The sequence below is a fragment of the Myiozetetes cayanensis genome, unplaced genomic scaffold (genome assembly GCF_022539395.1).
Source record: "Myiozetetes cayanensis isolate MyiCay16 unplaced genomic scaffold, myiCay2020 scf23, whole genome shotgun sequence".
NCBI classification, from domain to species: Eukaryota; Metazoa; Chordata; class Aves; order Passeriformes; family Tyrannidae; genus Myiozetetes; species Myiozetetes cayanensis.
This window is the reverse complement of record NW_026087445.1, coordinates 9,467,127-9,481,419: the sequence shown is the minus strand read 5'-3', so window position 1 is coordinate 9,481,419 and position 14,293 is coordinate 9,467,127. Positions and strand designations below refer to the sequence as shown.

Below are 14,293 nucleotides of genomic sequence, written 5' to 3'. Positions count from 1 at the left end.
CCTGCAAATTGGAACGCTTTCATTTGTATTTATTTAACTCATTCATGGTTTTGTCACTTAGGAGACATGTCTTTCAAAATACAAGTGTAAGGCCCAATTTCAGCTTCAGAGCTGACAGCTTTCTCATAAATACGGCTCCGAGGGAACACGTGAGCCTCCTCAGTACCAATACATTTCCATGCAGCCCACATGCTTCCCAGGTGTCCCTGGCAAATCTCTGAGAGCAGACAAGACTAAAACCTCCCAGATCTTTCCATCTGAAGGTACATTTGTGTGTCATTTCACCACAATACACTCGATGGGAGAGCAAGTGCAAGTCAAGTCCCACGTCTATTTTGCTCTCACAGTGGGTGCCGTTGCCTCACAGACACATCCATGTGGAGCAGAGATTCTCCCCAGGCAGGATGCAGGGACTGTGTACTCCCTCTGCCGTGCCCCTGATTTGGGTGGCAGCAAAAGTTCAGGGCTCCTTAAAAATTGTTTGAATTCCCAGAACGCGCAGGAGCTGTGTCGTCACGCGCTGTGTTTTGGCGTCGGGGAAGGCTGGGTGAGAGGGGGAAGAGGAGCCGTAGAGAAGACAGCTTATGTTTAGACAAAAATATCATGTTAATCAGCACAGATGGGATGAGAAATACAGAAAAAGTACATGATAGTTTAATAGGTTTTTGGCAAAATGTGTTGGCTTTTTTTTCCTCCTTTGACTGTACCTGTCTGTGGCTCCAGCTTTGCTGTAACAAAGACCTGAGTGATTGTTTTATTTTACATGTTTGAAGCCAACCATAATGAACCCAGTTTTTATCTCCCTACATCCTGGTCCCAAAGTCTCCCAAATACAATGCTTAATTTTCCTTCAGTTCTTTGTGTTTGGATGGCAAGCTGGGGAACATATTTTTGCACAGTATGAAGCATCTTGGCAGACTTCTCAAGCCAAGTATCTTGGATCTGTCAAAAGTGCTAATAGGCTTTGTTGAGCTTCTTTAAGTTTCTAAATCATATTTGCTTTTTGCTTTTCTGCACTTTTTTATTTAAGGATGATTAAGATTGCACTTGAATTCATGACTAATCTAATTTTGCTCTCACATGTGCTTTTTGTATAAGGCTGTCTTTATCATATAGCAACCCTTTCATGTCTGTAAGAAGCCATTTGGAAACAAATTCCCTAATTCAGCATTTCTGGGTGCATTACCTTTTCCTCCACAACACCCCTTTTCTTTAATTTCTATGTTTTAAGAAGTGAAAATACCCGCTCCACACTCAAATCCTGTTTTCCTTCCTTTGCCCTGGGAAGCCCCTCGTTCCAGGAGAGCAGAACCAGATCAGGAGGCTGGGATCCAGTTGCTCTGTGGTGGCTGGCTGGGTTTGATAGTGAAGATCTCAGGATCCCATTCTGTTTGCTGGAGGACAGCTGAGGGGTTTAGTCCCTGCCCTGCAGCACAGCGAGGGTGAGGGGATGCTGTGGGCATGAAGTGACAGCGGAAGGTGAAACTGCAGCACAACAGAAGAATGAGCTCTGTTTGCCTTTTGGGTTTCTGGGTTATTTTTGTTAAGGACACTTGGTTTTGCACTATGGTGAATGACAAATTCTTCTTCTCTCTTCCCAGAGGAACCTGACGGAGTACTTTGTGGCAGTGGATGTGAACAACATGCTGCACCTCTACGCCAGCATGCTGTACGAGCGCCGCATCCTCATCTGCTGCAGCAAGCTGAGCACTGTGAGTAAAATGCACAAGACTTTCTGCTAGTCACAGTATTTCTGAGTTGTTTTTTTTTTTTTTTTACAGTCATGTATTGGATCTGGTTATCTCCAGGTCCCCCTTTCAGTCTCACTCATGCAACCTCAGCTCAGTTCTGTGCCTTTATGTGAGGATTTTACAGAATTTCTCTTGGCCTCTGATGTTCAAATGAGGAGGGATTTTTTGGACACAGGAATTTTTGGGGTTGTTTGGTACATGGATGTACAAAGGCTTATGCCTTAGTGAAGTCCTTTTTTCGTAATTTACTTGACAGGAAAAAAAAATAGATAAATGACACTGTCAGATGGATGTTGCAGTGACCTTCTGCAGAGGGACCAGAGGAGTGGGCTGAAGTACATTGACAATCCACAGTTTTGCAGTTGTGTTTGATAAGGTTTAGTCTTAATGCTACTTAGGCTCCATCAAGTGTCTGAGAGATGAAAGCTGCTGAATATTCTGGAGTACTCTCTTCTAAAAGTGGCTGGAGATCAAAACGAGCACAGGCCTGCTCAGTTCAAAGTTTTGAGCTCTGCATTTCAAGGTTTAGCAGTCAATAAGATTGTGATTTTCCTTATAAAAGCAAATGCTCCATGGTCGTTGTGTTTGCTCTGTAAATGGCTATTGACTGCTTCCCTTTGTGAGTGACGAAGATGGTTTAACCAATTTTGCTTTCCAGTGCCGTGGACTGAGCACTTGAGTGGTCCTGGCTAAAGCAGAGCTGCCATTTCCATGTCGTGTGGCATTAACCAGGCTCTGACCCTGTGTTTGAGATTAAAACTGCTCCATGGAATTGCAAATGCTCGAGAAGGCTGAGATGGTGTCCACAAACCCACGTAGGGTGGTCTGCCAGCACAGGGCAGAGAACTGAGAGAGAGTAAGGCCTCATACCTAAGCCCAGGATAACTACTGCAGGATCATTTTGAAGGGTAGGCCAAAGGGGGAGAATCAGAATAACCTCTGGGACCTAATTATAGTTATTAATAATGTTTACAATCAACCCCACATTTAACTGAAAGCACGTAGGTATTATGAAGTTTAATACCATGGAAAACTTGCAAAACCTTAACTTCTATATCTACCAAGTGTTCTGTGTCCTTCCTACTGAAATAAGGAAAATCCATCCAGGTAATGGAATAAAATGAAGGAGAAGTGTTTATTTCAGCAACCTGCAGAGTGAAGAGAACAGTACATGATCAGAGAGGAGGGAAGAAGAGAAGGGCTGCCCAAAGCATTTCAGAGATTGTGTGGTTGGTTGGTTTAATCTCTCCCTTTGTGACAGAGCCTGGGAAGAGGAATTACTTACCTGTCACTTTGCCTTCCTTAATGAGCCAGTTCACAAGTGGGGCTGGGGTTTTTTTCCCTGTTTTTCTGCTATTCCTCTTCCTTTTGCTTCTGTCCAAGATAAAAGCATGTCTGGTTCTGGGGAGGGAGGGGTATTCATACTGTGTGTTCTTAGCTTACAACTTTGTATCTCAGCTGCTCCCAGCCTGGAGTGACAGTGTTAGACAGGTTTGAAGGCTGGGCCGCAGCCAGCGATTCCTGCTCGGCGGCTTCCAGCAGTAGGAACAAGCTGCATTCTTTTATTTCAAACTGTGCTCAGCGGAAGCCAAGACCTTGGAACTGGAAAGGAACCAAACCCAGAATCCTCCAGTGCTGCAGGGTGGGTGGGGCTGGGGGGCCTCCTTTGTTTGGAGTTCTCAGTTCTCCAGCAAGGAAGTGGAAGGGACCTGTTTGCAGTTCATTTGTTGGAACTTTGGGAGACACGCTTTGTACTTAGGGCTTGAACTGAGTGTCAGGTAAGAGAGGGAGAATTAAACCATCCTGGGTGGAAAGCCTTTTATGGTGGGGTGAATTCTGTGCTACAATACATCATCTCAAATTCAGATTTTGATTTCCAATACCCTTACATGCTTAAGTTCAATGAGATTTAGAATGAGGCTGTGTTAATCAGCTATTTCATAAATCATGTACTGAACCTATAGAAGAATTATTGGTGTTTTCTTGGATTTTATTCTGTTTTCCTACAAAAGGAAATGCAAATAATTTCTCCAAGTGTTAAAACAATTCTTGCTGTTAAATTCCCTTACGTATTCTGTGATCTAAGTCCTCAAGAATAGCCAGACATGAACCAAAATGCATCAACCTCCAGTGCTTGGCAGCAGCCCACCTGCTGGTGGGAGCACGCTGCTGCAAAATGAGGCTGGAGCTCTCCTTGCATCCCGAATTCCCTTTTCCATCAGAACCTGCAGCCCTGCCACCCCAGGGGGTGTTCAGTGTTTGGGAGCAGGGCAGCACCAGGTCGTGTCCCATTATGGGCTTAGGCTTGGCCATTTCAGTGCTGGTCCTGTCTGGCTCCTCACACTGAGGGGGATTTCTTTGCCCCATTTCCCTGCTATTTTGGGAGTGCAAAGCAAAGGCTCCCAGGGATGCTCTGTTGTTCCTGGGAACTGCAAGAAGTGCCCAGTGAGTGGTGTCTCCCTCCCACAGGGACCCCCTTCCCCCTCCAGCAGCTGCGCCGAGCGAGGCAGTGGAACTAATCTGATTCCAGAGGCCGCATTCCCATGGTTGTGGCACTTGGGCATTTCCCAGGCTGCCTCACTGTGGAGTCCCTGCTCCCTGGATGGCAGGCTCTGACCAGCTGAGGTGTCCAGCAGATTCTGAGCCCTTCCCAGGTCAGAGCTGAGGCTGTCCCAACATCCTACTGTTTGCATCCCATATGGCCCCCTAAATAAGGTGCACCTGCAAATACAGAACTTGTTTTGAGAGGGACTCAGCAGGTACTTGCTGTGCCCTGTCTGCTCCCAAAGGCATGGTTTCCTTAGGATGGTGGTTCAAACCTCGTTTAAATTCCTGCATGTTCTCACTCTGGAAACTTGTTATCAGCACTGGGATGCCTTGGAGCTCTTTTGTTATGACACTTCCTTTTCAGAAATTCCTCTTTGGAGTGGAAAGTCAGGTGTGATAACATTCTCCCTTGAAGAAACTACAGCTCTTTGAGCTACATTTTTATGAAAAAACTTGAAACCTGGCACAATGAGGACTAGAACTTGTGAATGCATAAACAGAGGCTACTGGGGAAGAGTAAATATGATCTTTGCAGAAGAAATCCCTGCTCCAATCTTAAGACTCTTCAAAAATGTAGATGAAATTGAAGTATGTTGAATTCTTCCAAGTACTGAAGAAATTTTTGCATCATAGGAGAGTAAAAAACTGGCTGTGTTGTTCAGGTAACACATAAAACAGAGGCCCGTGTCCCACCTTCCTGCCCATGCCCTGCACTTTGGGGACAGCCAGGTTCTGTTGCTGACAGAGGCTGCACTGAAGGCTCTGGCAGAGAACAGAACCCAAACTGCCCCTGACATGGGGTCTGAAGGTCCTGGATTGGCTCATCCACCACTTCCCTCACCAGCCATGGGCTCCCTTTGAGAGCTCTGCAATTCACTGCTCTGTCTCAGTGGAAATTCATAGTAATGAGGGTCATCTGTTCTTTCTGAGAGGTTGCTCCACATCTGACTGGATTAGGATTAATGCCATGATGTGTCTTTGCTTGGGTTCATCTCAGACACCTTCAGGCCACCACGGGGACCTCAGTCCCTTGGACGTTGTGTCCTCGGTGCCTGTGAGCAGGTTCTCCCTCCCTCCCTGCCCACACAGGCTTTCCATGCTGGGTCTCCTGCTGCTCAGATCCTCTCCTTGCAGTATTTTGTCTACAGCTTTTGCTGAATTTCCTTGCTGAGCGTTACCACCTTCTCATTTTAATATCCTTAGTGAGTGTGACAAATATCCTGCTTATCTTCTCATCCAAATTAATAATCATCATTTGAAATAGGGTTGAGAGCAGTAATTTCCTCTGTGAGGATTCTCCCCATGGCTTCACTGGCACTTGCCTTTGCTCCTTCAGTAGTTGCCCACATCAAAACTCTTCTGCATGTGTTTTTAACAATATAACTGAGAAATTCAATGGATCAAATGATTAGGTGAAGAGCCATTAGGGAAAAACTCCTTTTAGATAATCTAGATTTAATCACTGAGTTTAGTGTGATTTTTTTTTTCAGTTTGTGTTATAATTTCAGTGCATTTTTATGGTTTCTAATGGATGGTAATTTCCAGGATTGGGGATTTGCCTCTGCTATTCCTTTGGTTCCCTTTGTGTTTTCATTTCCATGTTTCTGTTGCTTTCCAGAGTGCTGGGTGTTCTTTGCAGGTTTTGTTTGTTGAGTGAATCATGTCCTCAGCTGCTCACAGAGTCAGTTGGATGAGGAGCACCATAAACCCGTCGTGCTTCACCCCGAGACCCTTGTTCTTAACAACAGTGCTGGATTTTCTGATGAAACATGTTGATAGGAAAGCAGAATGGATTGTTTACTGTCTTGTTTCTAACTTTGCCATGTGAGGCCTGGAGCCTGGCCTGTTTCTGATGCAGTTTTGATGGTGTTTTTCAGTTAACTGCCTGCATCCATGGCTCTGCAGCCATGCTCTACCCGATGTTCTGGCAGCACGTTTACATCCCTGTTCTGCCCCCACATCTGCTGGACTACTGTTGGTAAGGCCATATTTGTGTCTGTGTGTTATAGATATGTGAATATATCCCTGAGATTCACAGGAGTGTTCATGTTTCTGTGTGCTGGTCCTAAGTGCTCTTATGATGCAACTGTCACTCTGAAAATACAGTGTATTAAGGAGGCACCAACCCAGTAACTACAAATATTTCTGTGTTGAAATAGTCTAATAGGAGGAGTGGTTACTGTGGAATGCTGCCACTCAGATATTGTGTCATTAAATTCTGTTTTCAGCATGTCTGTGTCAAATATTCCAGTTTGCACTAAGACTCCAGCAGGATACATTTTTCTCATTTTCTTGCTTTTCTGATCTTCTGTTGAGGATGGGGAAAAAAACTGTTAAAAAAACCCTATGAAACCCCCCTGTTTTCCTGTGCTGATCTTTCCTTATGATTGTGTGTTTAGAACACGATATTTACCTTATTCAGGGGAGACCTCAAGGCTTCCTCGAGGAGCTCAACTCCCCACAGAGGCTTTGGCTTGGGAGGCTGGTTATCCATCCACCTGGGGACACAGACCTGTGCAAAGGGGCAGAGAGCAAACCTGGAGCAGGGAGAGCCACAAATCAGTGGGCCCTGTGAATGGGTTGTTTCATGGCCAGGACGGAGGGGGCTGGAAGAGTGGGATTCCAGCAGGAGTGACTGGGGCAGGCTGTGACTGCACACTCACAAATACAGCTCCTTACCCAGCCAGGAACTTCAGTGGACAGGTAGCTACACACTCTGTCATTGTTTGAACAAGTCAATTCAGCAACAATTTATGTGCCATAAATATATTTCTATTTTGTAGGCATGTGAACTTGCAGATGTCATTTTTGCCTGGGAGGACTGAGCAATCAGCTCCCTGCTCTCTGCTTTAAGGCAATATTTCTGCTCTCTGGTGTCTGCCTCTTAAGGGAAATGACCTGAGATTCTTTAAAATAGAAGAGTTTAATTTAATTTTAATTATTGCCTGGTTATTTCCTTTGCAAATATGACATAAGAATTTTAGAGAGCCGAGGTGGGAACAAAATTTAAAGCAATGAGAATTCTTCAGTTCTTATGAGTACAGAGTATCATGTTGATTCAGTTGGCTGTGCCCTTTTACTGACTGTGCTGTGATGCTTTTGAATCTTCTGCTCTTTTGAGACTCACAGAAGGGTGGATAGACTGTGTCACTCGTGATCTTTGAAAGTCTTGGAAAAAAGTATATTCCACCTGTGTTTATTTGCCTTCTGCTTCCCATTTGCCCCTTGAAAGGATTTTCTTAAGCTCAATATTTCTGTTCCCCTGCATTGCTGCCTGACGTCCCCACCCTCAGAACGGGAAGTGCCAGAAGGTTCTGTCTCCAGAATGCTCCAAAATGCTCCAAAATACCCTCGCTGTGCGCTGGGGCCGCTGACTCAGTGGTGGTGCTGCAGCATCCCGGGGTCTGCAATGACTTCACTTCTCTGATCCCTGTCATGCAGATGAGCTGAGGACAGGGGTGGGAGGGGAAGCAAGAGGAAGAGGGCTGTCCTTCATTTTATTTTTTAGTCAGGCACCGTTCTTTGATATGTTTTCAGCCCGGGGAAAGGTTCTGGGGGGAGGAGACTGGAAATTGGTGGTGATGCTGTCATTAGATTCCACACCTTCATGCACAATTGCTTGTTCCTTCAACTGCAGAGCAGAGGGAGCATCTGAAGCACAGCTGCAGTGCCGGTGCTTGCTTTGGGGTGCTTGGTTTGTGTGTGTTTGTGTTTAAAGCAGGTGCCACGAGTCCTGCTCAGTGAGGTGCTGCCACCAAGCATCAGGAGCCAGGCACATACAGCTCCTGAAATGTGGTGGATCTTGTCCATCTCTTTCACTGGGAATTTAAACACTTTGTGATGTGACAGACACAGTCTATCGATTGTCCTCAGCACTTTTTCCAGTTTGTTTTTCATGTGCCACAAACCCACTCCCACTGTGTCTGTTTTCTCCCTTTCTGCTCTGGGTGCCTGTGTTTAAAATGAGCCTGTGAGAAAAGCCCATCTTTGCTGTGACACAGCTGAGTGTTCCCTGAGTCCCAGAGCTCTGTCACCAGAAGCAACAGTACATTTTGTAGGGGGAATTAAACAGCTTTTTCTGTCCCAGGCTGCTTAGCAGGCAACGTTACTGTGCTCTGAGAGCACCCTGGCCCAGCTGCTGAACAAACCCTTCTGCTGGATTCTGAATTCCAGTGAGGGATCCAAGGAGAAATCAGGAGACTGCCCTGGAGAGGGAGGTACCACTGGTGGGAGAGAGCCACCCCTTAGGTCAGTGTTTGTACATCAACACATGAACTTAGTAAATGGGGTCTCACCCATTTTCCTGGAACAAAGAAGCAAAATGGTGCAACCCCTCTGTAGCTGTAAATAGGAACCTTTTAGAGATCCCTGGGCTTTTACTTACTTTTCCTGGCAAAGTGCAGTATTTTTTAAGGCTGGGCTTTTTCACTTAGGAAGAGATGTCCCTCTATTTCACCTGCTTCTCTTCCAATTAGCAGTTGCCCACCTCTTGGGAGCATAATTAAGAGGTCTCTCGTTTGCCTAAGGAAACGAATTAAAGAAATTGTAAAAATGCAGCTGTAATAAATGGGCACTCCACAGCCATTATGTCCCCAAAATCCATATTCATGCCTAGGCAGTGCCACTGCAATGATTGGATATTTACCTCCATAACTCATGTGACTGTAAATAAGGCTGATTGCCTGGGGAAGCAGCAGCTCGGAGCAGCAACGACCCTCTCTTTGTTCTGAAGGGCTCTGCAGGCACTTTGTTTGAGCAGCAGAGACGGGGCAGAAACTGATACTTCTTCATTTGGCACTTAATGGCTGTTGGCTGCCAGCAAACAACTCGAGTCATTAGGAGCTGTGGCTGTGAGAAGGCCCAGGACTGATGAAGTGTCGGGCAGCGGGGCAGGCCTGGCCCGAAGGGCAGCCTTTAATCTGCCAGGGCTCCCCGAGGATTAAAGGTTGTGCCGGGTGGTTCTCCCTTAGACGAGGGATGTGTCTCGCTGAACTTCCCTTGAAAGTCTTGGAAGCACCATCGAACCTGATAAAATATTAAAAGCTGTGTGAGTGTTTCCTGTCTCAGGACATGAATCTCAGCGAGGAGGAGCTGTTGCAGTGTGCCCTGAGTGGGGAAGGGGGACACACACCACGTTCCCCTGCACAGGATGGTAACAGAGTATTTAAATAATGGCACATGATTAACTCACAGTGAAGAGAAATGGTGATAAAAGCAATTTATGAAGCCTGACATGAACCTTCAGCATTTACTTCCAGGTGTGTTTCCTTTTTCAGTCAGATTGATGAGGGATGACAGAAGAATAGAATCTCTCTGGCAGATTTTATTGGAAATATCTGTGCTCTTTACCAGATTATATTTTATTGGGGTTATTTTTGCAGTCCCTGTAGTTGTTTTATGTGCTGTATTGCTTTTACATGTAATGTCTGTCACTCCAAAATTCGCATCCAAAGCTGATCCACGTATTTTAAGCCAGATCTTGTCTGTAACTCATTAAAATCTTACTGGAGGTGTGCAGTTTTAAGGTTTAGACATTCTTCTTGTTCTTTTGTTGATAAACTGGAGGGTTGGCACGTGGGTGTGCTGCAGCTGAGGGCCTTGCCCGGGCTCAGCCTTTGCTGTGCTGGTGACAGACTGAACGGCCGGTGTGCTGGAATGCTGCACTGCTCCTGCTTCCTCTCATTACAGCTGCCAAGCCCCCACTACACGAGACATTTGCAGGCTTTCCACTTCCTGCCGAGGTTCCGACTCTGCGTTTTGGGGATTGGAGCTGCCGAGTCCCTGCGGGTCTCTAATTGGAACCACATTGGGGTGGGTGCGCGGGAGGAGCGGCGGCGGCAGCGCCCCCGGCACGCGGGGCAGCCCAACCCGGAGCTCCTCCCTGGCTGGAAGATTCCGGGCAATTCTCCCTCCTGGGCTGTGGCCCCTGGAAACGAGGAGTCGGTGTTTGCTCGAGCCAAGCACGCGGAGTGCCCAGCAGTGCCCTGCTGGGGGGTGGCAGTGCCTGCCCAGCGCTTGGCTGAGTGCTGTGTCCTCACCTGCGGCACTCCCGAGCGAGCAGAAGGTTCAGGGCTGGTTTGTGCCCCTCTGGGCTCTGTCACAAGGGGCTGCAGTTCCTGCAGGGATGTGTTTCAGTGTTCCCCAGTGAACTGGGAAGGGGGTCTGGAAGTTACGTGGGTTTAATGTCTTCAAAAAGAAAAAAAGAATATAGAATGTCTCATATCAGAATTTCTGATGCAGAGGCTGCTTCCACCCCGGTAGAGCATCCAACAGAGTGGCAGTTTGAGGGGGTGTGTAAATAAACAACATAAATATTAATATGCTTATCAGTAAATATATATTTTAAGGTGTTTTTCAGGAAAAGGAGGAGCAGGGATTTTGCTGCTCTGGTGTCTCAGGGGTTTTTTCAGCACTGTACTGCTCTTACTGAGCAGTAGGCACCAGCTTAGAGCAGCAATATGGGAGATATTTTAATCCAAGGCAGTACAGTGACATTTCTCTCATTTTTTCATCTGAAATTGAAAATGAGCTCTTTGAGCTTCTGCATCCAAAGCGAAGGGAGGCTCTATTTTAGAAGTTGTGTCTGTCTGTGTTGCTGTTTCGCAGGCAGGATGTGCCATATTTGCAATTAGCAGCTCTGGCACCTCCCTGATGGCTCCCCTGCACCGGCCCTGCTCTGGGTGGGGCTGCCCTGGAGTTAATGTTGGAAACCTGTGTGCAGAGACACAGCTGCAGTGCTGGCACCGGCCGAGGGACACTGGGCACATCCATCTCCCTTAAACTGTCCGTTCTGCTCACTACGAAGGCCTCGCCTGTGCTGGGCTGAAATTGGGCTGAGGCCTCCTAGGGGTGTTTCAGTGGTGTGTCCTGAGGGGGTGTTGGTATCAGGGTCCTGTCCTGGCAACTCTGCAGCTTAGCAGAATCTTCTAAAGTGATTTTTGTGTTTTCTTTTATAAATGTAAACATATCAAGATTTATACTGTCTGGACTCATTCAAAGAATTCAGAACTTGTAGTACCAGGTGATACACATGCACTAAATTAGCCACTTGACACTACAGCAGGATGCTTTTTTTGAAAGAATGCTCTTGGAAAACTCTGGGTATGTTTTTAAAATTGGAATATGTTTTGTTTGTTTTATTTAACAGAAGACTCCACTATTAGAGATCTCTTTAGTAGCTGTCCTTAGGTACCTGCCTGAACTTAGGCACTTGGAAATTCTGCTGCCAAGAAAAATTAAGGTCTTACAGGACTGAGAGGATATTGCACAGTAAAAACAGTTTTTCAAATCAGGAATAACATTTTGATCTCATGGGGTTTGTTTATACATATATGTATATATTAATTTTTAAGCAAAATCTAGTCCAGTATCACAGTGTTTTCCTGTAGCTAATTTGTAAGTCATTGTGTGATTTCAGTGTTGAGGGAATGTAAAGCCAGTTTTTTTTCTCTCTGCAGTGCCCCCATGCCCTACCTCATTGGGATACACTTAAGTCTGATGGAGGTAAGTCTCTCTCACTGTTTCTGAAACTATATATAGTGGAATGATTCAGAGCCAGACTCCCCAGGCAATTACACATTCATTCATATGCCTAAAAACGCACTAATGCTGTTAATTTGGGCGTGCTGGGGAGCTGAGTTAGGCACACATGGGCATGGGAGCCCTTCAGGAGCCCGTGTGCTGCCCCTGCTCCAGGGCAGGCTCTGTGCACGGGATGAGCTCACCTGGGGTCCCCTCCCCACCCTGGGGCTCCCTTTAGTCCCTGCAGTGCCTTGGTTGGACTGACTCACGAAGGCAGAGTCGATATTAAACCACACTGTTGACAGTTACAGCTCTCTTTTAGGCTTTTGCAGACAGATTGTAATTTTTTTAATGTTCGAAAGATCTGAAAAGAAGGAACTTGCTGTTAATGTTAACACAAAGCTGGCAGAGAACCAGCCCTCACAGAAAGCTTCTCCTATAAACAATTCCCAGTAATTCATGTGACTTTTAAAAAACTCTAAAAGTGGAAATAACGCATTTGCTTTTGACTGGTGGAACAGTGGATGACTTTCCTCAAAAGTGTCTGGGGGACAACATAAATAACTCACTCAGGGCCCGCTGAAAATGCTCGTCCTGTTGATTGAGCCTCTTGCACAGGAACTCTGCACAAGGAGCGTGTGCTCCTGCCTCCTGGGGGCTCTTAAATTAGCAGGGGTGGACTGGTGGGAGCTGCACGTGCCCTTTTGTCCCTGTTTGAGATCCCTGTGTTTGGAAATTCAGCCCTTGTGTGCAGAGCAGTTTGGAAAGCTGGGTTCACACCACGTAAAGGAGCGTGAATTACTGCAATAATTGTTCTTGTATTGTGTCATCTCTCTGCAAATACTGATCAGATATTCTGGCATGAGGACAGATGTATGTAATAATGATGCCCTGTGTCTGTGTGTGCTGTGGAACTTCCCCTTTTCCCAGCATTAACGTGAAGTAATGTTAGAAGTCAGTTTTTTCATGAGAATGTGCAGAATGTCTTTATTCCTTTCCTTACCATCCTGGGTACAGATGATCCCCTTATATTGCTGAATGGAGTACAGAACTGCAGCAGGACATGGTAGTGAGTTACCAGTTATTTTAAAGTCAACACAAAGTACATTTTTTTGCCCGTCATGTGCTCGTGTTCAAGGGGCTCCTGGGAATGCGAGGGAATACCTGGGAAGAAATGTGTTTTCCGTACTGATCAGGAACCTGCCTGCCCCCTGTTTGTCCCAGGCCGTGGTTGGGGTGGTTATGGTGGTCCTGTGAGGGCAGAGCAGCCCTAGTGGAGGATGGGGTGACGTCTCCACAGAGCCCTGCCAGTCTCACAGGTCCCTGTGCTCACCACGAGCTGTGTGCTTGGCCTGGGAGTGGATGTAGCAAAACGATCAGGAATTCCACCCTGGAGCTCTCTGGGTGATGTGTCACTCCACAAACCCAGTGCCTCCTCTTTGTCTCTGTGTTTCAGACTGCAGGGCTCTGTGGGCCTTCCAAACTCCATCTGTACAAACTCAGAAAAAGGAGTTGTTCTTGGAGAAGCCAATTTTCATCCGTTTTAGTAACTTGTGAAGAAATCTGTTTAGTACTAAATCCAGTCTGGCTGCCGAATAGCCAGAGATTCTGGAACACAGACACACTTTGGCAAAGTACAGTTATTCCAAGTGCCTTATCCAATAAATGAAATAAATAAACCAAACTGCTTTCTCTGCCCTAACTCTGCTTGTTCCATCAGAAAATAACACAAAACCCCACAGTGGCTGTTGGATCTGTCTGCTGGCAAGTGCTGCAGAATTTCTGTGCCCTGGGCAAGGCAAAGGTGGTGCTTGGCACACGAGCTGGACATTTCCTGGGTTACCTCCTGCCTGTTTCTGATGCTCACTGTCTTTGTCCCTTCCCTCACACATAGATATAAAATTCTGTGTTTTATTTGTCAGAATAACATCGTAGTAGCAACAGCAATTTTTTTTCTCATGGTATAGCAGTTTTGTATTTTTAAAAATACATTGTCTTTTCCATATCAAAATAATTTTATAAACTAGAAGTACAAACTACTGCCATTATTCAGTATTGCTTTTTCTTTAAATGCTGAAATTTCAGCAAATAGGACTTTAAAAGTGTTCTGAATAAACCCAGGTGTCAGGATAAGGGGTTAATTCCCCAGCCCTCCGTTCCAGCTGAGGCAGGTGAGCCCTTTACCTGTGCAGAGCCCAGGGGGTGACTCCAGGATTGTCTGGGCTCAGGCTCTGCCCCAGGAACTGCCACTGTAGGATTGTCCTCGTGGGGTAAATGTCAGTGGCAGCCTAAGCTCGCCCAGGGAGAGCTGTGCTGTGAAGGGAGAGGGGATTTGGGGTAGAGAAAAAATAACGTTCTCCCTTTCGTGGTGTTTCTGTGGGTTTTGCTGTCCCAGTGTAGGAGTGGGGCCCTGGAAGAAGCAGAAATGTCAGTGATTTTGAGGAAAATACCCCCCTCTCAGCTCAGTGGGTTTT

General features: G+C 46.2%; 1 protein-coding gene across 4 annotated transcripts in view; it reads left to right on the top strand.

Annotated features, from left to right (window-relative positions):
• The window catches only part of DENND1A (DENN domain containing 1A), a 144,879-nt gene that overhangs the window by 66,115 nt on the left and 64,471 nt on the right, over positions 1-14,293 (top strand). For all 4 annotated transcript variants that reach the window (XM_050319891.1, XM_050319888.1, XM_050319889.1 and 1 more), the window contains exons 9-11: positions 1,602-1,712; positions 6,176-6,276; positions 11,756-11,801. In XM_050319891.1, coding sequence (XP_050175848.1) covers positions 1,602-1,712; positions 6,176-6,276; positions 11,756-11,801 — 258 coding nt within the window. The remainder of the gene's footprint in view (positions 1-1,601; positions 1,713-6,175; positions 6,277-11,755; positions 11,802-14,293) is intronic.